This window comes from Lactuca serriola, chromosome 1 (assembly GCF_051521515.1).
Source record: "Lactuca serriola cultivar US96UC23 chromosome 1, Lser_US96UC23_V15, whole genome shotgun sequence".
Lineage (NCBI taxonomy): Eukaryota > Viridiplantae > Streptophyta > Magnoliopsida > Asterales > Asteraceae > Lactuca > Lactuca serriola.
In genome coordinates this window covers 86,975,124-86,999,989 of record NC_136408.1, presented here as the reverse complement: position 1 = coordinate 86,999,989, position 24,866 = coordinate 86,975,124, and the positions used below count along the sequence as shown (strand labels likewise).

Below are 24,866 nucleotides of genomic sequence, written 5' to 3'. Positions count from 1 at the left end.
GGAATTTTTGAAGCAAGGAAAAAGTAAACCAAAATTTAGCAGCTTATGTTCAGAAGTTTTAAAGTAGCGAAGCATAAAGTCAAAAATATAAAGTAACATTGTTTAAACAAGAAAAATCAAAGCATGTAAGTTGTTGTCCTGAGTGCAGTGAGCAAAATTTTGTTCTTAGAGTAAAGAACATTTCCTTCATGGCAATCGAAGAAAACTTTATAACCAGTGTCATAAAGTTGACTCATGGAGATAAGATTGCCTTTATACAGAGCGTTTTATCAAATGTTAGAAGTTAAAAGCTCCCAAACGTTCCGTGTCAAACACGTCATATATGGTACTGTTTGGTACCACGGAGGTAGTTTTGTGTAGTGAAATGAATATCCTTATAATAGATATCTTATATAAAGGACCAACAGTTGTTACAATTTGGTTTCTCATGTAGTGTGGATACACTTAGTGTATGGATGACAAAGGAAAAAAAAACAAAATAGACGAGGCTTAATATCCAGACCTGATTTAGTGTATGGATGACAAAGAAAAAAACAACAAAATAGATGTAGCTTAATACCCAAACCTGATTTGATTGGGAAATCCCCGAGTTGATTACACGAAGATGAGAAATCACTGAATTATAAATGCATGGATGAAAATATCATTGGTCCCTAATACTGACACCGGACCCAAATTTTATAAAAACAATATATAATGATAATATAAATAATCTTACAATTAATATTAAATTTGTGGGAATTATTAATAAATGTATTTATAGGTAGATAGTTGTAAAGTTTGGGGTCCTTGCATAATCTCCCGTCCTGATGCCATAGACAAATCGGTTACTAGCATTTGTGCATCTTGTTAATACTACTATTCAGATTTCTTGACGTGTAGTCTATAAACATCCTATAAACATCTTGCATTATTTCATTAATATGTGAAGGAAGTATGAGCGCTTTACCAATAGTAGAAACCCAATCGGGAGATGTTTCGGTTTATATTCCTACTAATGTCATTTCGATCACTGATGGACAAATATTCTTATCTGCTGATCTATTCAATGCTGGAATCCGACCCGCTATTAATGTGGGGATCTCTGTTTCCAGAGTGGGGTCTGCAACTCAAATTAAAGCTATGAAACAAGTAGCCGGTAAATTAAAATTGGAACTGGCACAATTCGCAGAATTAGAAGCTTTTGCACAATTTGCTTCTTATCTCGATAAAGCTACTCAGAATCAATTAGCAAGAGGTCAACGCTTACGTGAATTGCTTAAACAATCCCAATCCGCCCCTTTCGGGGTAGAAGAACTGGTACCGACTATTTATACCGGAACAAATGGTTATCTTGATTCCTTAGAAATTTTTGGTTTTATTTTCCATTGTTTGCATAGTTGATTATTCCACCATATAATCCCAATACCAACCCCAAGGGATCTCATTGGTATAGGATATACGGCTCTTCCTTTTATCCAACAACTATTGTCTTCAAACTTGCATTAATAATTTAATATACGTCGGAAAAGCTTCTAACGAATGATAACTACATAGCTAAATAAGAAATCCAACCCTCAAATTTAAAATCACAATATCTAATATGTTTCTTTTCATAAAAATATACACAGAAATAATCATTCAATCCACAAGATACTTTCTTTTAATCAAAAGTTTTATCTTATTTAAATGTGTGATAATCAACCCAAGATAATGGACCATTGACCAATGATCATAAAAATTACAAGTTCAAATGTTAGATTTTGGGATGGGCTAGTTTTGCTGAGTATATGATTTCACAAAACTTGGCCCATATCTTAATGGGATAATAGTCCATAACTCATAGCCCGGCCTATAGGTTTTAACCTCCTTTCTTTTGTTCGCATAAAAATGGAAAATAATAGACAAATTGCTTATATATATATTTTTGCTTATATAAATAAAAACGTACAAAAATCTTAAAAGATAGGAGAATATACGAAAAGTTTTATAATGGTTGAACTAAATCACGCCATGTTAGGCTTGTCAGGACCTAAAAATAGATAATTTGACCAACGGTGGAGATGGCAAAATGGGTTAAAAAAGCAACAAGTTATCCAAAGAATTATGAGTTTTATTACAAAAAAAATAGTGGTTTTTTTTTTTCTACAGAAGAGTAAAAGTAAGACCTTTTTTGGTATCAGCCATTCTTTGTAATTATGTTTATATTTTACTCCTTTTGTTCTATTATCAATAAAACATAACCTCATTTTAGAATATAGACCTTGTAAGTTGTATATTACAAAGAAGGGGGGGGGGGGGGGGGGGGGGGGGTGGGCAGCATCTTGCTAACAAACATTTGTTTTAAATTACTAGTATTAGAAAAGGCAAGTCGAAGTACTACCACTACATATATTTAAAATAATATAAAATACTGAATAAATTTGATGAAAAAAAATATGAGGATGTTTGAGATTTCATTTTGAAGTTAAAACAACTTTTCGTTAAAAAGAAACTTATTGACTTATGGTGGTGGGAAAATAAGTTTTAAACAAAATGTTTGAATTAACTTTTTAGTGGTAAAAGTCAATAAGTTAAAAAGTTTTTGGTTTAAAATTGGTTTTTATTTGTTTTTTATCCTAATAAGTTATAAGACAATCCAAAATCACAATTTGTTATTTTTTGAAAGACTCATTTACAAAGGCTAAACAGAAATGAGTTATAAAAGTTTTTATTAGGTATCAAAACACTTATTTTTAACTTATTGACTTTTTAAGAAGTTAATAAGTTAATAATGAGTTTTTAGATAAACATACAAACACCCTCTATAACTAGATAATAAGTTGGTCATCTGGTGTTGAACATGTGATAGAAAAGAAAACTATATGCTTAAGTTAAAAAATGATAAAACTAACGGATCTAGTGAATAAAAATAGAAAATATCATACAAAAACTCTTTAAGTTTGCATAATTTTATGGTTTTACTTTAAAAGCGGATTTTTAGTGATTATGTAAGATACTATGAATTCATGACATTTAACCCGTTTTCCTTTTCGCAGCCGATCATCATGATTACATGGGAATGAGAAGTGTTTCTTATGCACCGTTTACACCTGTTAGCTTCTTGAGAAGACAAACACTAAACATAGTGTTAGAAAAATGGATTTAATGACACTTGGAAATCTGAGAATCGTGATTATCACTATCAAATCGAAGTATTTGGGTGGTACTCCCAAATCCCTAATTGGATAAGACTCAAAAAATTTAGAGAGAAAGAAAGAGAATGAGAGTGTATAATTTTGTGAGTACAAGAAAAAAGAGGCCAAAAACTAACTTTTAGATCCTTGACTAAAAACATTCATATGACAGTTTAAAACTATCACAAAACCACAAAAACGGTCATAAAAATGGCTATTTTGAATAAAAGTCATAAAAAAAGGTCACAAAACCTCTGCCCCTTGGACCCCGCTAGGGGCTGCCGCCCCTTGCACCCCGCTCCCAGGGACGCTGCCCCCGGACCCCCATTCGTTCAGGGGCTTCGCTCCTAAATGACACTGTACTTTGATACTCGATCAAATTTAAACAACTGTTTACTCCACACCTTCCTTACTTGTTTAATATTTATCAATATCACTTTTGGTCAACAAAGTAATCCTATTATACTTAAATAACATTGATGAACATAAATCAAAAACACATAACATTGTCTTTATGTGCCATCGACAATCATATTTTTGCCTTGGTATGGTGGTCTCGCGGAGGTAACATAAAAGATGTGGGGTGCATGGACTCATTTGCAAAGGGTCTCACCTTGTATTTTATAGTATAATTTTTCTATTAAATAGAAGATAATGTCCCCACTTGGTCATCGTAGTCATCATCTCAAGATTTTTGAATTTTTCCCAATATTTTCATCGATTTGACAAGAAAGTCCTAAACTTTATTTTTTGACCGTAAAGTCCAAATTACTGGCAGTTTTTGACACTTTTACCCTTTTTTCCCGGTTAGCCGGTAATTAGGACTTTTTTGTCAACAAAATAAAGTTTAGGACTTTCTTGTCAAATCGTCAATTAGGACTTTCTTGTCAAAAAAATAAAGTTTATGACTTTTTCTGTCAAATGTTGAAAATATTGGGATTTTAGTGTATATATAATTGTTTTGGTTAAAAATTTAATGGTATGATACTCTTTAAGCATAAGACTTATTGAAACCTTCTCTAATCAGTTAGATCCTATTGAAATCCTTTACGTTTGCTTCTTGTTAAATCGTTTTTTTAATCTCAACAAACCGACATTGAAAAAAAATGATATAATCAAGAAAGAAAGAAAGAACCAGGGTTGTGTTGGCTTTTTTCAGTCTAAAAAATGGAGAAATTAGAAACCTAAAAAAACGAAATTGCCCTGACTTTATGCAAACACAAACAACACATGCCTAGTCAAAAGGGTGTGAATGTGGAGAAGGGAAATAAGGACAATTTCGTTTTTTTCGGTTTCTTGGGTGCAAAAAGCCAACACAACCCTGGTTCTTTCTTTCTTTCTTTCTTGATTATCTCAATTTTTTTCAATGTCAGTTTGTTGAGATTAAAAAACGATTTAACAAGAAGCAAACGTTAAGGATTTCAATAGGATCTAGCAGATTAGTGAATGTTTCAATAACTCTTATGCTTAAAGAGTATCATACCATTAAATTTCTAACCAAAAAAATTATATATACACTAAAGTCCCAATATTTTCAACGATTTGACAAAAAAAGTCCTAAACTTTATTTTTTTTGACAGTAAAGTCCTAATTGACGATTTGACAAGAAAGTCCTAAACTTTATTTTTTTGACAAAAAAGTCCTAATTACCGGCTAATCGAGAAAAAAGGGTAAAAGTGTCAAAAACTGCCGGTATTATGAATTTTACGGTAAAAAAAAATAAAGTTTAGGACTTTCTTGTCAAATCGATGAAAATATTGAGACTTTACTGTATATATCCCTTTTATTTACGACCCATTGTTATCTCTTTTTTCACTCTCTTTCACTTTTCACCTACTTTGACTTTTCTTTAAAAAAATTAAAAGAACCCCCAAAACCCATATATATATATATATATATATATATATATATATATATATATATATATATATATATATATATATATATATATATATAGTTGTAAATATTAAGAAATCATTGCTAATATTTTGTTTTCCACCTTTGACCGGTATTGTAAGAAAATGATGAAACTCTGTGAATTCCTGAGTAAACTTTGATGACTATTACTGTAAGAAACCATTGTTGGCAGAGGAACGCTGTTGTTAATTATATAGTGAACCACGTTGATTTTTGGTCTAGATCCATGCCACTACCTGATATATCATTAAGAGAATGGAGGAACGTTCCTGTTAATTATATAGTGAATCACGTTAATTTTTGGTCTAGATCCATGCGACTAGCTGATATATCATTAAGAGAATGTTATGTACCATTTACACTTGTTAGCTTCTTGAGAAATGAGATAAATACCATTTGGAAATTTAATTAATTTTATATTGATTTGATTTGTTTTAATTTGACTAAACACTAATATATATATGTATATATATATATATATATATATATATATATATATATATATATATATATATTGGCTTAAGTTATTTTGTTTCTAGTAACTATTGTGTGTCAGAATGCACAGATCTGAATCATCGGATGGAATAGAATCAAATGTCATGATTTGAGGGTCTATGATAGTACAATAGGGTAATATGTACCACATAATCACACAAATTTCAGTATAAAGACATTTTAGTCAATTGAGACAAAATTAAAAAAGGAAAAATCGAGATTTATGGGATAATTAATGATTTTGATTTAAAAAATCTGATTTTTTTTTCAAATTAATTCAATTTCAAACGTGATTTGTAAACATAAACCAATTTTATTCTATCAGAATGTTATTTTGTTAGAATGATATTCTGTAATTCTGACAGAATGGTACAACTATGAACATAATATCATAAACACATATTATCAGGACCAATAACTTTTAATGAATACAACTTTTATATAAGACGAATTTTTATAGTTTAGAATAAGTAATTACATTCATTCTTAAAGAATACAACTATGAACATAAACTACATTCATTCTTGAAATCTCTTGCAAAAAAAAAATATCGGCATTCTTGAAATAATCCTCATTCACTTTCTTGTTTCGTTTCTAGATGTATTGTGTATGTTTAACCTCTAAGTCACTTCAAAATATGCTAACATTCTATGAGATTGACATTTTTTGAGATTGTCATTCTGTCAGAATTGTATTGCATGGGAATGACTTTATACAAGGAGTCTTTTCCATCAGGTCTTCAAGCCATTCTTCAAGCCATTTCTATCACTATTTCGTTGCCAAATATTTTTTAGTGATAAACTTGTAACAACTGCACATTAAACATATAACTGATTAACTACAATTCTATCAGAATACAACAATAGTATTCTTACAGAATAAACCATTCTTGCAGAATGGTTTTGAATATTCTTAAAGAATTTGAACTTAATAGCAGCTTACAGTATAATGAAATAAACAAAAATATTATAAAAAGGTAAACAAGGTCTCAGGAAGAGAGCCTATCAAATAAGATGCATACCATTCTTCTAACCATCGATGGTTAATAAGATTGAATCATAAACATCATAAACATAGATTGAATCATCAATACTTCCAGCTACAGGTTCTCTGCCATCAAACAATGGTGTCTCGAATTTTTGAAAAAAATTAAAAATTTACAAAAACCCAACTCATTACCAAATTGATCTATAAAAATCTGCATTTGATCATAAAAACCATTCTTTCATTCTTTCATTTTCCTGTAAAAAAGAAGCAGCCTCATCACATTTCGTTTTCCCTTGTTCATTTCCTATCAAAAATCAAACCCAAAACCCACCAAAACTCCATTGATTTCAGTAAAAAGAAATTAAATAGAAGCAACAGGGAGGCTGTTGGAGCAGCCCCCATTCCACTTACCTATTGGCCACCTTGAACACCTCCTCCATCGTCGCCAGTCGCTGCTATTTTTGTCCCTTCGTTTTCCCACCGCCAACAATGAAAAAGAAACTCAAAATGGTTCACAGGAGATAGGCTGCTCCATTTACACTTGTCAAACACTAAAGCCCAAACAACCACTTAGGTATATCGATTCTGTCAAGAATCACAAAAAATGAAGGAATAAGGTTATGTGTTGCTGATCCAGTTCATATTTTATGTGGAAGAGGAGCCACCCAAACGACTGCCATGGTCGATGACTGTCCTGTTGCCTTCGTTCTTTCTACTCTGGCTCAGATATCTTCCCTCTATCTTCCCTCTTCAATCAATCAAGAACTCGAGATAACCTTCCTTTCTCCCATTCGATAGAGCAACGAAAATGCCCCATGTGAGCTGCTACTGCCGTCAATTCCTCCCATCGGACCACCACTTTCTTACTCCCTATTCGCAGTGGGCATCCATCATTGATCCATCCCTATTATTGCATTTCGTTTGTTTTTCCCTTATTTCGATCGAGTTCTTTTTCGTTTTCTTTTCTTCTAGTCGAACTCAATATACAAAACACTAACTTGAAGTCGCTAATATCCTCCGATTCGCACCTCACGATTGGAGTAGAAAAGGAACAAATTTTGCATATCCTTTCTGAGGAAGAAGAAGCGTAGAGCTGCCTGAGCAGCCTTGTTGCCTTCGTTCATCTTCTCTTTCTCGATCAGACGAGGATTGAAGTCCTTTTCCCCCAATTCACATCGTCGACAATGAGAGGCTAGGGTTAAATAACTGGTCAAACAGATTTTTATGGTAATTCCATTAATTAAGGGATTTTATTTTAATTATCATGCTAAAGTTACATAATTACCCTTATTACAATTTTTAATTATTTAATTATTCCTAAATTCCTATTGGTGCATTTATGCACACAATAATTGCCAGAAACATTTGAACCTCTCTCTCTCTCTCTCTCTCTCTCTCTATATATATATATATATATATATATATATATATATATATATATATATATGTATGTATATATGATAATAAGTTTTGTTTGAATAGAATGATTTTGAAAAGTTTATGTAGATATTAATTTTGGGTAGGTTTGTGAATAGTAACCTAGAGCCGGTCGGTTATTGTTCATCGGCTTCTGGCTAAAATCGTGTGAGCCATCGGCTCCTCTGCCATCAATTGCTACGTGTTCTTCTGTTGATTTCCAATTACAAAAGTTATCCCCATTGCCACTTTCAGATTGAAGAGAGTGTCAGAAGAAGACCGACTCAAAGATATGTTTCATCTTCTACACAAACATCGAGAAGAGCTCCACCGTTATCAAATTGGCATACCACCCATGTTCGTTCTGGATTTGGGGTCAAGTATAAAATACCTCTAAAAACCCTATGTATCCACCTTCTTTGTTCTTAATCAACTATCCGTTCACCTTATTTGGGGATTACGTTCACACACCCATGAACTTCAAATTTCGTTAACAGAAAACAATCACATATGTATTTATAAAACAATCTATGTTGCCTATTGAATGTCTTCACTTAGGTTGAATCCAACAATTGGATAAGAAAGAGGGTGAAACATAGGTTGAAGAAGTCGACAATGGACTTCTTGATGAAATATTTGGTGGCTTGCACAGATTTCCTTCATATTAGATTGATCTATCTCCCCTCAAATTCATGAAAAAAACGATATCGATACTTCCTCCATATCACGTTTGATCAATCGTCTTTTTGTATGAAGGGTCTATCGGTTTGGTGGTTTTTTAACCTTTGTTTCGTTTCATGTATTATATCGAATCAACTAACAATTTCTTCATTTTTTTACAGCTTTACAGGGGGAGATTATAAAATGGAGCCTATGTTTTTGTATACAATAAAAGATGATAAAGGCACTTTCATTGTTAACCCTTATATTGAGATTTAATGCATATTGTTCCCTAAGTAAAAGAAAGAGTGCAAAAGGGGCCTGTTGTGGCATTTTGGTAATTTTGGACCTTGGGAGTACACTGAGCATACGTGAGTATGCTAAGCGTACTAGGGCGCGCCTTAGTACGCTGGGCATACACCTTGTATACAGGGCGTATGTGAGGATCATGCAAACCCTAATTTTTAGGGTTTGGCTAATATTTAAGCATCATTATCGCCTCACATCTCATTCTTATTCAACCCCTTTTTGTGAAATCGGTCCCCAAGAAAACCCTAAGAGAAAGAGATCATTTTGGATCCTTTAGAGTGTTTAAAAGTGTTCTTGGTGAAAGAAGAAGGTGGTGAGGAGAACTTGGAGATTGAGAGCACTTTGGATTTGAAATTTCATTCTTGTTTGCAACCTCAAGGAGGTATAATGCTTGCAACATTGCCACTCCATCTTGTAGATCTACACTTTTGTTCTTTTAAGACACTTTTTGGTGCCAAAATGGTGATTCTTAAGCATGCCATGTTCTTGACCCATTAAGCCGTCCTTTCAGACCTTAGGAAGGGTCTTGAGTCATAAAAATGGGGTCTTAATGGTTGGTTTTGCTCCATGCATTCTTTAGAAGGTATTAGTGTATTAATGTGACAACCTGAATCTTTTTCCATCAATGTTAGCCCGATTCCGTTAATAACATTTGGATTTTATTTAATTCCGTCAAATCCCTTTGGTTTGGAAAATCATTTAGTTATATAATTGAATTTTATATATATGAGTCAGAACCAAAATCACACAAAAAACCCGAGTTTCCTTTGAAAAATCAATAGTTTTCGGCCTGAGTGATGTTCACGGCCGTAAACCCGTTTACGATCAGCGACAGGTGGACCCCACCACCACCATACACCCAACTTGTAAATATGGGACTCCCACCTTCATTTGAACTTTTCTGGCCGAAAACTCTCCCTCTCTCTCTCTAACCTCTCGACCGTAAACACCAAAACACCCTCTTTTCTTCTAAAAATCATCAAGAATCACCTTTGGAGGTTGTTTTGGAGCATCTAAAACGCGTTTTTCATCGAATCCAACATCATTGTTCTTGAGTTGACGGCCATACACCCTTAAAATCTTCAAATCTTCTAAGGTTGCAAACCGTTTCCGACCATAAACCCTTCAAGGATTCAATGTTCCTTCAAGAACACCGTTCACGGCCGTAAACCCTTCAAGGGGCTGTTCACGGCCGAGAACCGTTTACGGCCGTAATCCCTTCACGTCCGCAAACCCTTCTTAAGTGGTGAACTTGGCTGAAAACCCACTTTCCCTGATTCAATCGAGTCCCGGTAACATTCCTAAACCGAAAACAAGTGTTTTTCTAACACTATAAATAATGGTTTCGCTAATAAAATACAATTATGTATTTAATTGTTTATTAGGATCCCGTTAAGTACCGTCATCTAACCAAGGGTCTTCACTTCCAGTTTCACTTTCCGACTATTCACGCAACTAACAGTGAGTTCATACCCCTATGCTTTTACCATCTTCACGTTTCCAGGGGGAATACAAGCCAAACATAAATGATTTTGTGAACTTATACAAAAGAATTTTAACAGGTTTAAAACTTATGCAATTGATACAACCAAAAGATTTCCATGTTTTATAAAATATTTAGAAAATTTTATCCATTTTGTAACATGTTGATCATAAGGGACATTTTCAACGTACATCCATAATTGCATAGTTTTCAGATTAATACACGAACCAAGTACACAATATACATGCAAACTATAGTAGGTATAGTTTGGGATTTCAATACACCGTTTTATGAATTCAGAGTTATACATTGCAAACACATATAAACTATGACAAATTTTGTTAACAATATACATTACTCCAAATTCGGTTTCAAGAGTACAACATTAAATAATTATTTAAGTATAATTATTATTACTCTATAAGGTATACAAACAGTTTCGGATACAAGAGAATCATACAAAATTTTACGTTAACTAGTTAATACAGGATTGTGAGACATCTCTTCAACTGTACCCTTCGGAGTACATGTTAAATCTTATGATAGTATAACCAGAGTCTCCTGGAGGGAGAACGTGAGATTTGTGAATAGATCTATTCGGGAGTGACTATCCCACACCTGAACTGCTAGCTACAGTTAGGGAGACATGCATGGGGTGACAAATGTCATATATCCGACACTTGAAGAACGTTGTAAAGGTCACTAGGTCATATCAACCTTGGTTATACGAATCACAATAGTATAAACTAAACTTATTGTTTATGGGACTTCATTCTTCTTTAGTTTTATTTTCATTAATAAAACTAGTTCATAATACAACTGGAGGATTTTAGGGATTTCAACTCATAGTTTTATTTTAAGTAATGAAACTACTATACATACTGGCGGTAACCAGGGTTTTCAAACAAAACATTTTATACATCACTGGCGATAGCTAGGGTTTTCCTACAAAGGGTTTTTCATTCAAAACATCATTATACAATATAGCTGCTGGTAACCAGATATACAAACATTTTATAGATTCAATGACAGGTTTTCATTACAAAAACATGCTTATGAACTCACCAGCTTTTATGATGATACTCTCTTTTCAAAACCGCTTGTATTCTCAGGAAATCAGTAGTCAGGTACCTCGACAGACTTTTGAGAAGACGAAGAGTATAGAGTCTCGTCTTTATTTTGCTTCTTTTGATGTATATAAATATGAATCAAGCAGATGTAAATACTTTTTTATATATTCAATGTAATGGTTATGTTTACTGTGATTACTATGATGCAACTGTTGTGATACTACATATGATGTCATCTACCCCCGAACGTTTCCGTTGTTCCGGTTTGGGGGTGTGACAATTAAAATGTTAAGTTAAACACTTAATGGACATCCAAAGTCATAAAGTTGGAAATTTTATGACTCTTGAGAATGATTTGGACCTAGATCTGGAAGTAGGACGTAAGAGCTTAAGGCATTAAGCTCTTAATGTGTTTTTTGGGAAGACTGGCTGTACGCCCTGCGTAATCTGAGTACACAGCGCGTACGTGGTCAGCCTCCTCAATAGTGGTCAATGCTCAAGTATAGCCCGCGTACCTTTAAAGTACACCCCACGTACACATTCTGTGTTGACTTGGTTGGGTTGACTCAGTTGACTTTGACCAAGTTTGACCAAGGGGTATTTTGGGTATTCTAAATGGTGTTTGAGAATTGCTCAGACTAATAGGTGTCGGTTAGAGCTGAGATTCAGATTCGGGACCTCATCAGCTATTGCTCAGACTATGAGGTGAGTTTATCTCACTACTTAAGGTTCAAAGGCACCAAGGCATGCCCATTTGATTGATATCCTACTATACATTGATATGCTGAGTATGGGATAAATCTGCATGATTATATGTTAGTTGGTGATATGCATAAACTGGTAGATCTGTAGGACTACTTGTTATTTCTATCTACATGATTATCTATTTGTTGCTTGTGTTTGTTATCTGTTATATGTCGACATATTGTGTTGGGTTGAGGTTGTACTGCTTTGTGTTGTATCCAACAAACCCAGGAGCAATCCAAATATGAGCTGAGGTCTGTTTGGCATGCCATACTCATACTAAGGGCTCAGGAGCATTATAGATATGATCTGAGGTTTGGTTGGCATACCAGACTCATACTAAGGGCTTAGAAGCATTCCAGATACGAGCTAAGGGCCGGTTGGCATGCCAAACTCGTACTGAGGGCTTGAGGTTATTCCACTACGATGAATGAGTGGACCTGTTATATATTGACATTCCAACCTAGGGTATTCCATCCCGAGGATAACTGGACAAGGAGGTTGACTGGGTCTGGGGTATGCCAACCTGATGGTTGATTGGATTGTATATGTTATCTGTTTGTGTGTTGGCACTTTGAGGGAACTCAATAAGCTTTGGCTTATGGTTTTTAGTTGTTGTTTCAGGTACTTTTGATGATCGTGGGAAGGCGAAGGCGTGACCATACACATCCTCTGTTTATGGATTTATCATTTTGGGATACTATGATATGGATAAACAATTTGGAAACAATGATTTTTTTGAACATTTTATGACTACGCGTCGTTTTTTAAAGTTTAAATTTGCTATAATTTTTGGGATGTTACAAGTTAGTATCAGAGCCTTGGTTTGAGTGAATTGGAGGAACACCCGTGTGAATCCAATCTCAAACTAGCTATTATGATCAAATATCTAGACTTAAAAATTTATGAATTACCATGCAATGATCATGCACAAGTTAAACACTAAATCAATAATAAGTACAAATTGGACTATGAATGATAAAAGTTACTTTCCTATTATCAAGTTAAGCAACCAAGCAAAAATTAAGATTAATTATGCTATCTAACACAGTTATAGTTACTAGCTTTAATTACTCAATATAAGATGTGATTAATCCTAACTCTAATTATTGAATGATCATAAACAATATGAGACAAATTCATGCAATTACAAAGATCAATTATCACACAAAATCTGATTTATAAGCAATATAAACTACAACTAAAACATGCTAAGTTTTGGATTATCAAACATAAGTAAAATCAATAATAAGCTTTCAATAATCGGAACCGACACATATGGATTAGGTTCATCTTCACCAAACAAAAGTAAAAGGTTTTGAGCCTATCGTTGTACCAGAAAAACACACCAAATCCATATAAATTAAGCTAGACATAAGTAATGATTAGCCAACCGAATGGATCAATGTAGAAATCTTCTAATTCTTATTCAATTTTTGAGCTCTACTTGATTGTCGATCTTCTTCTGAGTTTCTAAAGGTATTTAGTCACAATTATCCTCAGAAAACTTGTTGGAGGCCTCTACATTCGACCTAATGTTTGGGTATTTATAATTTCCATGTATCGGTTCACCAAGTCGTGGTCATTGCGTATATCCCATATTTCTCCAAGTCAGATGATTGGTGAAGAATCTTCCTTTCACCACATCGTTTTGAAGGATCACCACAACGTGGTCTTCAGTCTCAAGTCTTCTTTTTCTGTTTTCCTGCTTCCAACTCCTCATTTGCTTCCTTTTTGTCTTGAGCATGTCTTTGTTGCTACAAAACATATTTCAAACATAATAAGTACCTTTTGTCCTAGAATAATCATAATTGTAGCAAAAAGTATTAGACATATGTAGTTAAATGTGGACACATTAAAACCTTAGCTACCAACATCGCACAAGACAATCCATTTTGAGCCTCTCCATTACTCAAAGACTACAATGCATGTATTTGTGTCTGAATTTATCTAAAAGCTTCCCCAATCCTAAATACTTAAAATCTTCATAAACACATCTATACTTCTTTTGAACGAAACTCATTTTATGCATCCCTCCGAATATATCCTCAAAATCTTTCTTAACATCAATGTAATTTTTGGTTAAGCCCCCAAGCATACATATGAAAAAATAACCAAGAAATAAAAATTACAATAAACAATTTGGAAAATTGCCTTACTCTTGAGTCTTCAATTTTTGAACATTTCTTCATGATATTTCTTGATCTTCATAGCTTTGTAGACTCTTATTCTCAAACTTTTGCAACTTTTTTTTTTCTATTTTTTTCTTCTCTCACTTTTTTCACTAAAAACTAAAAAAATCCTAAAAACATATGCTTAAGCAAGGGAACATAACTTCAACTCTTATTGGTTAAAGGTATTAGTCTAAAGTGTAATGACTACATATGCTCACATGGATACATTTCTGGTACATGATGCTAAACATATTGTGTCACTCAAACTAAGCAATGTCGTGTTTTTGTTCCATGATTTCACTAGGACAAGGAAGCCACAAATACACTAGAAAATATATTGGCTCAAATAAAGATTGAAACTCGCATAAGATCGTCCCACACAATGCTAGCAACCTAGATCTCAATACAACATTTTTTTAACTAGATTTAATTTTTTGACTATTATTTCAAATCTTTCTAATAACTTTTTATCCTAGTCATTTTTTTTAATTTTTTAATCAATATGCTTGCATTCCTAAATTCAACCTCCTACCCCACACTTAAATGATGCAATGTCCTCATTACATATTTAAAATAATTAAAGAACATAAAAATAAAGAGGAAAAATTGGAATAGACTCTCCTGGGATAGTAGTGGCGAGATCGAATTTTGAAACTTGTTTGGTAAAGCTTGGAATTCTTGTATAATGGCTGGAAACAATACTTTTGGACCTTCTTCTTATGAATGTAAATGTGCCAGATCAAGATAAATCAAAGAATCATTCTTCAAAAAGTTTACTGATCCTCAACCACGATTTAGGAAAGCAATGCCACGTCGTGGTGTCGAGTTTAGAAGTCTTCATGATCGTGAAATATAAGACTGCCACGTCGTGGTCTAGTGATGCCACGTCATGTTGACAGGTCGGATGCGATTCATTCGAGAACATAATGAATGCCACGACATGGTCTAGAGATGCCATGTCGTGGTTTCTTCTCATAATATCTTCAAGAGTCAAAAGAATGCACCTTTTCTTCTCAATGGCTTAGGATATTCCCGACCTTTTCTCTTTGTAATTTTATTGAAATCTCTTCTCTTCGTCAAGTGGGAACCCCTCACTTGTTCAAAAACATGGTCTTCAATTATAGTCTTCTAAAAATCTCACGGCTTATTTATCAATTAAGCTCCTTCACCGCTTCACTTTCTTACTACACTACAAAATAGGATCAAAAGACAAGAGAAACACATGATCATTTGGTTAAAATAAAAATAAAACTAAAAAGTAAAAATAAAAAATAAAAAGAAATCAAAAGGAAAAGAAAATACAAACTCTGAAAAATCGGGTTGCCTCCCGAAAAGCACTTGTTTTTGAGGAGTCGTGAGCCGGACTCCTTCCCACTCTACGTTGTTGCGTTTGGGAGTGGGATCTCCCTTTTCTATTTCCACTTGTGATTGAATGCTTGAATCCTTCTTATGCATTCTTTCTTTGAATTTTCCTTATTCTTTTGAGTAGCGCTTTCGTTATGTTTACGCTTCACCCCTTTGTTCTTTCCTTTCAGCTTTGTACTCTTCTTCTCATCTAACTCCATATTGACCATTGTTGACTCCTCTAATTCCCCACCCATATCTTCATCAATTATCTCAACTTCTTCATATAAATCATCTTTCACTTCATCACTTGCCTCTTCCACTTGAACCTTAGGTGTAGTGAACGCGATCACCTCAAATGTCATAGGAATTAAGGCTCTTGGTATAGAAAATTTGATATTTGCAACATTAGGCTTCCACTAAAATTTTAATTCCTATTCCATCATCTTTTCAATTTCAACTAGCTCATCAAGATCTTCTTCCATATCCTCCATTTTTGACACTTCATCTCTTGGCTTTTCGTGACTCACTTTTGGACTCATTTCTAAAGTAACTTCCTCATCTTCTACACGAAGTATGAGCTTTGAGTCGTGGATATCAAAAGGAGCTCTAGCAGTACTCAAGAATAGTCTTCCTAGAATTATAGGAAAATCTTCATCTTCTTTCATATCCAATACCACAAAATCAACTTGAAAAACAAAATTTCGCACCTTTACCAACAAGTATTCAATAATTCCAAGTGGGTTAATGATTGTGTGATCTACTATTCTAAGTGTCATGTTCGTGTATTGGAGCCTTGGTAGAGTGGGCTTCTTGTAGAAAGAATATGGCATAAGATTAATGTTTGCTACTGAATCGGCTAAAACATTTATAGAAGTAGAATTGCCAAATTCACAAGGCAAAGTTAGTTGGACCGGATCTCCCATTGATGACCGTAGCTGAACATAACTCATATAACATAATGGTTGAATCTTTTTTCAACTCCTTCCTATTAATCATAACATCTTTTTCAAACTTTGGAAGTTTAGCCATTGACTTCAAAAATGGAGCATTTATCGAGAGTGAGAGCACTGGTTCCATAAACTTCTTTTGTTCAGGCTCCAGAGAATGCTTAAGGGCTCGAGAAGGGAACGGAAAAGGAGGCTGATACAGATTTAATAGTGAAAATTTTCAGTCCTCTCATGATCACGATGTGGTAGAGTCACCACGACGTGGTGAATCATCAGAATGTGATCCACATTTTGATCTTTTAGCTTCGTTCTTCCTTTCTTCCAAAACCGGAATGACGGAAATGTTCTGGGGTGGATGACGTCATGTCAAGTATCACAACATATGCAGTATAGTAATCAAAGTACCACAACCATTGCATTAATAGTAATAGTTTTACATGGTTTACATTTCATAGAGACATTAAAGTAATACAAATAATAATATAGGTGCAGCTTGGTACTAAACTATCTTTACCAAAAGCTCCTGGAATGTACCTGTCTATTGCTGACCTGAGAATACAAGTTATTTGAAAACGAGTATCAGCATTTTTACAAATGCTGGTGAGTTCATAAGTATTTAGTGTCATTTTATTCAAATAAATTTTTAAAAGTAGTAGTTTAGAATCAACGGTGTATTAGAGTCCTTTCCAGAAAATCCTATATTTTCTAAATAAAAGCAGTCTTCTACCAAGACCCGACAGTGTTATGTTTTAAAGAGAATTTCCCTGAAATACTATCATTACCCAAAATGCGGTATTTGACTTTAAAGAAAGTAGGAGAATATCACTAGTAAAATACAAGGGAAAATAACATATGCCTCATCAGAAAATACTACTGACTAAGACAAAGAAATCATAGACTCCAGGAGAGTATCGAGTGAACGACACGCCTGGCTCAGTCTAACAAAAGGAGACACAGACCCCAGACGGTATCAAATGTACGAAACGGCTAGCAAGGTCTAAAACAAAGAAACACAGACCCCAGACAGTATCAAATGAAAGATACAGCTAGCAAGGTCTAAATCAGAGAAACACAGACCCCAGACAGTATCAAATGAAAGATACAGCTAGCAAGGTCTAAAACTAAGTTTAATTCTAAGAGTGTGTTTCCAGCATACAGTGTTAAACATCGTTACCTTAAGGCCATGAATTATAAGGTAAACACGGAGATACTCGTAACCATACTAATCGACACTAGAGTACTTGACACCCTGCAAGCGTCGGTGTAAATGTGACATTTGTCACCCCTTGGCTTGGTAGGCCGTGGACTGTAGCTAGCAGTCAGGGTGCGGGGGTGTCAATCCCATATAGATCTATACACACAATGCCCGCTCTCCCTACAGGAGACTCTGGTTACCAACTCGACGACGGGGAGATCTGTGTCTTGAAGATGCATCTCGAATAGTGAATTTTGATGTAAGTGTTGGACTGACGGTAGAGACTCATAACTGAACTGATCGATGTAAACCTATATGTCTATACATGTATACATAATATATAATTAATGTTTAAACGACCTTCGGACGGATATCCGATACCCACCAGACCACATCCCAACGAGGAAAAGGAAATAGGGGAACTAGCCTTCCTAAGTCCTTTAAACATTATTTATACAACTATACAAGTACATGCATACATTTAACTAAGTAGAAACATTTAACTAAGTAGAAGTGTTTAACGAAGTAGAAATGTTTCACGAAGTAAAAGCGTTAACAAATAGAAGCGTATCACGAAGTAGAAGCGTTAACAAGTAGAAGCGTATCACGAAGTAGAAACGTTAGCAAGTAGAAGCGTTTCACGAAGTAGAAGTGTTAACAAAGTAGAAACATTTAACTAAGTAGAAGCGTTTCACGAAGTAGAAGCGTTAACAAAGTAGAAGCGTTTAACTAAGTAGAAGTGTTAACAAAGTAGAAGCGTTTAACTAAGTAGGAGCATTAACAAAGTAGAAGTGTTTAACTAAGTGGAGGCATACCAAAGTAGTAGTATCTAACGAAGTAGAAGTATAAAAACATGGAAGAAAACTTTGATGAAAACTTTGGAAAACCTTTACACTTAAGAAAATCATGACTTGGTATTCTTTTGTAAAATAAGTTTGAAAACCTTTAGAAACCCTTGAAAATCTTTCATAAACAAGTTTTGAATGAAACTTTGATAAAACAATATAGAAAAGAAAACCTTTGTTTAAAATACTACTATAACTAGTTTTGAAGTAAAACATACAGCACGAGAGATAATTTGAGAAAAGATTTAAACAAGTAAAAACGTTTTGGAAAACCATTTATAGTATCATACTTGGTAAAACAGCTGACAGTGTAATAAATCCTTGTGCATGCGGGTTATCAATCACATGTGATTGATATGATAACCAGCATGTTTTAACTTGTATTCCCCCCCCCCCCCCATAAAAGCATGTAAAAACATTTAAAAGGTTAATTCAGGGGTATGAACTCACTTGTTGTTAGTGGATCGAACGAAAGTGCCGGTTGGGTGCTCAGTGTCAAGTAAAGGCTTGAACACACTTAGTGACCTATTAACATATGATGACATATGTTTACATACAATTAGTAAATATAATACTAATTAAACACGTATACGCATCCTAAAATGCGGAAAACACTTTGGTCAAGTGCTAGGAGTGTCCCGGGTAACATCTAAAGGTGTGTATGGCCTAGTTAGGGAGTTTACTCTTCAAGAGTAAACTCTTTATAGAGTTTACCGTCCTAAGACCTTATCCCCATGAGTTTACGGCCGTAAACTCATGGATGGTGTGTTCTTTGATGCATTAAGGTCTTATAACTCTTGTGGAATTAGGCTAGGTTCAATTATAAGGCATATGAATGGGTTTAAGGCAACAAATGGACCATTTAAGGAGTTTACGGTCCATTGACACTCCTTGAGGATTTTACAACCATAAACACATGAGTTTACGGTCGTAAACTCATGCTTGGACATTTCTTTTGTTTTTTGGTGGTTCTAACTCATGTATGTAAGGTTCTAGTCACTTTTAGGAGCTTAGGAAGGTGTTTAGGGCACTTAAACACCTTGGAAAGGTGTTTATGGTCTAAGAAGATGTTCTTGGGGAGTTTACTACCTTAAACACATGAGTTTACGGTAGTAAACTCATTTTGTCCATGAATCCTATGTTTTGGTGTATCAAACGAAGGATTACAAGGCTCTAGGCACTCGTGGAAGCTTTTGGAGGTGTTTGAGGGGGTAGTTTAACACCTTAAAAGGTGTTTATGGTTCATGCATATGGGTTTACGGTCTAAGGATGTTCTTAGACCGTAAACTCATGTTTACTCCTCAAAATGCAAGTTTTTGGTGTTCTAAGTCCTTTTGGGCAAGCCTCTAAGTCATTGCTAAGCATTAGAAGTGGTTTGGAAGGGTTTTTGAGCATTAAAACCCTCTTCAAAGTGTCTTACGGTTTTGGCAGGCTCCCAAGACCGTAAACTCATGTTCTTGGGGGTTTTTGGATGATTAAGCCACAAATTTGCAAGCTAGATAAGATAAACAACGAGCTAGGAAGGTTAACTTACCGATTTGAAGCTTGAAGGGGCGATTTTTGACCAAAACCCGTTTGTAGAGAGAGAAATTAGAGAGAGAGAGAGAGTCTAAGGTGGGAAAAAGGTGGGAATGAAACCCACTCCACCCTTATATAGGGTGGACTTTATTGCCTGGCTGGGGTTCACCTGACACCAACTGCGAACGGGGTTTTTCACAACTATTATGAATCACGACAAATTTTAAAATTATACCGCCTTAATTTTGGTTTGCTAGACAAAAATTATTTAAAATATTCTAACGGGTTTAAATCCGGTCAAAAATATTTTTGAGATAAATTTGACAAATTTTCGACGTAATTAATTTCGACGTTAAAACTAACGGAAATTTTTGGATTGTCACATCATCCCCACGTTAGAGGGAATTTCGTACCGAAATTCAGGTTTAGGCAAGGAAGTAGGTATGAATGACCAAGTAATGAGATGAGGGTACTTCCTATTCGAATGGTCCTCACGCTCCCAAGTGAACTCCGGTCTTCGCTTGGCCTTCCAGCGAACCTTCACTTACAGGATGCAGATTCCGTCTCGTGCAGTTAGCGATTCCTACAGGTTCGTCTACGAAGTTAGGGTTCCCAATGGTTTCTATCAAGATGAGTGGGATACAAAGAGTGACGTCGGCAAACACTTATCAAGTCTAAGAAGTGGATTGATCTGGGGTGAAACTTGTGGAATATCCGAAAGTAGTAGTGGTCTGACGAGGGTTGGACCAATCTCCGAAAAGAATCTCGGATGGTCCTAAGCTCTCGGAAGGGTAGAGCTTTTCAGTACTTAGAACATAGTGTATTTCAATGGCGAGATCATCACTGGCGTGATCGCCATCCGAAGTTCCAAACGTTCTCTCTCATACTGGAAGTGTAGTCCTTCAGGTTGTTTCTTAGAAAGCTCGGGTTGTCCTTGGATTCGTGTTCCCTGTTGATTGGCTCTCCGAGGTTTTCTAGGTCATCCGATGGATTGCATGCCTACGGGTATCTGTTTGCTGTAGAGTGGCTATCTCAATCTTGTGCAAAATGAACTTGCACTAACGAATCTTGAGATGTTTCTAACGGAAACTCTCAGGGTCGGGGAGATAGGGTTTCACCAGACGAGTGTTGGACTATCTCGGGAGGTGGTTCTACTATTTCTGTGCAAGATAGTATTTGTGGAACACCTAGTAGTCCAATGAATCTCTAAGACATGCCCTATTCTCCAATGCGTTGGTTTATTTTAGTTGCAGAAAGCGCGTGCTCTTATATAACCCATCGACTAACACCTAGACTGGTGTCAAGTCTATAATCTCTTCGGGATCTAGGTTATAAGGCTTAACACAACCTACTTTCGCACTTTATTCAAGTATTCATGGCTGCGAAGGTTATCCTGTGGTTCTCGGTATTCTAGTGTTCACTTCGGAGAATGCGGTTCATCGTCTACAGGGCGACGGTGACTTCTCCCATGTAAGAAGGCGGAGTGTCCTAGGCACTACTCGTCGGTAACGGGGTGGACGAAGTGCCTGAGTAGTGCAAACATCTTCAAAAACTACTCTTCCGTTGGTTCTGAGTTTTCTCAATCAAGGTCAAATCTAGTGAGTATAGGGTTCCATCACTCGGAACTTTAATCTCCTCATCCACTCTTCTTAGAGTTTAACTTATCGTAGTTTCTAGGGTTCCGGGATATTCGCTGAGATGCTCAATTCATGGGATTAAGCGTGAATGGATGGTCGTAGTCAATGTCCTTGACTCTTACGACTCAGATTCCTTTACCAACCGAGGGTGCTAGCTACTATGTTGGCTTAACCGGGATGACAACAAATTTCGGATTTGTGGTCATTATAATAGCTCAACCCACAGTGGTTCTCTTGACTCTAGTTCCTATTCTATGGAATATGATGAAGGGTTTTACTATGAGGTTCGTGGTAGAGCTCATACTTGGTTTAACCACTAATACTCGGTGTATGCAAGCCGTATATAATTGAGGTCGGCAGGATGTTCAGTTGTGCGACTCCACCCCAGACCTACAACCCAACGAGGAACAGGGAGTAAGGAGGAAGCACACATCTTAAATCTTTTTGTAACGACCCGTCTCTGGTATGTTGCTTCCATGGTATTTATTTAGAAGTTTTCAAGAGGGACTCGGCGAGTCTATAGCCCGACTCGTCGAGTAGGGACGGGATTTCAAGCACGTGTAAGTCGGCAACTCGGCGAGTCCATATTCGGGACTCGGCGAGTCTGCCTGCCAGGAAGAAACCCTAAATCCCCGGGTTTGCTCACTATTTAAGCAATGTTATGTGCCCCAAACTCGCCTCCTTCACCCTCAGAGAGCTATGAGAAACCCTAAACCATCCCTTGATTGATTAAAGTGTTTTTGTGTGAATTCTTGAAGGCTTGAAGAAGAAAAAGAAGAAAGGTCCAAAGAGAAGAGGTGTAGAGCAAAGATCCAAGGTCAAAATCAGAGTTCATTGAGGTATTTCTCGGAATCCTTCTGTTTTATGCTTAAAACCTCCATTAGAACACTTCTAGGGCTAGTTTGATGTATTTTCCAAACCTTATAGTTGTATGGATGCCTTAATAGGTCGAGATATCCCTAGATCTGTTCATTTAGGAGTTGTAGAGCCCAGATCTATTGCCTTTTTGAAGTTACTTTGCATGAGAACCCTAGATCTAGCCTTTATCATGTTTTTTGAGCCTTATAATCTTCATGGATGCTTATGGGCACGTAAAGATAGAATATTTACGTGTTAATCGAGCTAAGGGAGCCCAGATCTATAAGTTTTATACGCTGGATTCAAGCAGAATCGAGTTTAGAGTAGCTGCATGCAAGCGACTCGGCGAGTCGAGTAGCGAGTCCCCGATTTTCCCCTTTTTGAGTGATGCCGAGTGGGGACCAGTGAGTAGTAGAGTGGACTCAGTGAGTTGGAGGTCAGACTCAGTAATGGAGGGACTCGACGAGTTGTTCATACAACTCGGCGAGTCCAAGGCAATCTTCTTATCTCGAAGAATAACTCGTCGAGTTGTTCATACGACTCGGCGAGTCGGATGCAGATGGCCTGAGTTTTAGAATCGAAAGGGAACTCGTCGAGTTGATACATACTCGACGAGTAGCCACGAGTAGGGTTGAGAAGTGAGAATAGAGACTCGGCGAGTTGGCGGCCCAACTCGGCGAGTCAGGTCAACTGTAGGTTGACTTTGACCGAGAGAGTTGACTTTGACCAGGGGTAAAAGAGTCATTTTACCCCAATTCAGTTATTAGTAGTTGATCAAGTGTGTTTATGGAATTGTAGCCGGGGAGATACCGGAGCAGCAGCAGATAGCTTCCAGAGCCATACACGCAGCAGCCAGTTCACGAGGTGAGTTTCCTTCCAGTAGGAACGGGTCTACGGCCACAATGCCGGCCCGTTTAGTTAACAGTAGTTCTGGACTTCAGTCTGATGCAGTAGTTAGAGTGCTTGATGTCTTTGTGATTCAAGCATGTTTTGTGTTATGTGTTCCGGACTTCGGCCCGATGCAGTATATGTGTTATGTTAGCAATTACGTGTTTATGTTATGCTATGTTCAGACAGTCCCGGACTTCGGTCCGATGCAGTTAGTTCCGGACTCCGGTCCGATGCAGGGGACAAGGTCCCAGTCAGTTCCGGACTTCGGTCCGATGCAGCTAGTTCCGGACTTCGGTCCGATGCAGTCAGTTTCGGACTTCGGTCCGATGCAGTTAGTTTCGGACTCCGGTCCGATGCAAGGGACAAGGTCCCAGTTAGTTCCGGACTTCGGTCTGATGCAGCTAGTTCCAGACGTCGGTCCGATGCAGTGGGCAAGGCCCAGTATGTGCTTTATTTTTTATTGTGTGGTATGTGGTAGTTTGGGGGAGCTCACTAAGCTTCGTGCTTACGGTTTCAGTTTTTGGTTTCAGGTACTTCCGCAAGTAAAGGGAAGAGCTCAGGATGATGGCATCGCACACACCACAGCTTCAGTTTTTGTCCTGGGAGTTGATTCAGTTTTCTTAGATATGTTTTGATACAGTTGTGACACGGTTTTCTCATAGTATTTTAGTATGGTTTGAGATATGCATCGTATGGTTTTATTATATGATACTCAGTTTTATGATTTTTGGTTATATTAAAAATGAAATTTTTGGGTCGTATTTTTGGGATGTTACAAGTTGGTATCAGAGCCTTGGTTTGAGGGATTCGGATACACTTTCGGGTGTATCTGAACTCAAACTAAGGGAAAGATAAAAAGATTTTCAAAAGGAAAATGTTTTCGAAAGAATTTTGAAGAGCACTTAGAAAGAAAAGAATTTTTAAACGAGATAAGGGTGTGGTGCATGCGATCAGCCGAGCTCAAGTAAGTACTCCCAAATTACCCATACAAGTTTCAGTTTCAGTTTTAGTTCCAGTTTCAGTAGAACAACATGCTAGAATAGGACTAAGGATCTAGGAGGATGCCTTATGTGCCTGCTATATGTGTTTCAGCTTATTGAGAATTGCATGCTAGTATTGAGTAGACAGCAGAAGGATAGCCTGCCTGATTGTATGAGTTTAGCATTGTATGCTAGTACAATTTTCTCGTTATGAGGATATAATTGCTTGAGTAGTTTC

At 36.2% G+C, this 24,866-nt stretch overlaps 1 protein-coding gene across 1 annotated transcript; it reads right to left on the bottom strand.

The window, feature by feature from the left end:
• Positions 1-16,188: 16,188 nt before the first annotated feature.
• LOC145058364 (uncharacterized) lies at positions 16,189-16,680 on the bottom strand. Its single transcript, XM_079006284.1, has one exon. It carries the CDS (start codon positions 16,678-16,680, stop codon positions 16,189-16,191), a length of 492 nt encoding a protein of 163 aa, XP_078862410.1.
• Positions 16,681-24,866: the final 8,186 nt, after the last annotated feature.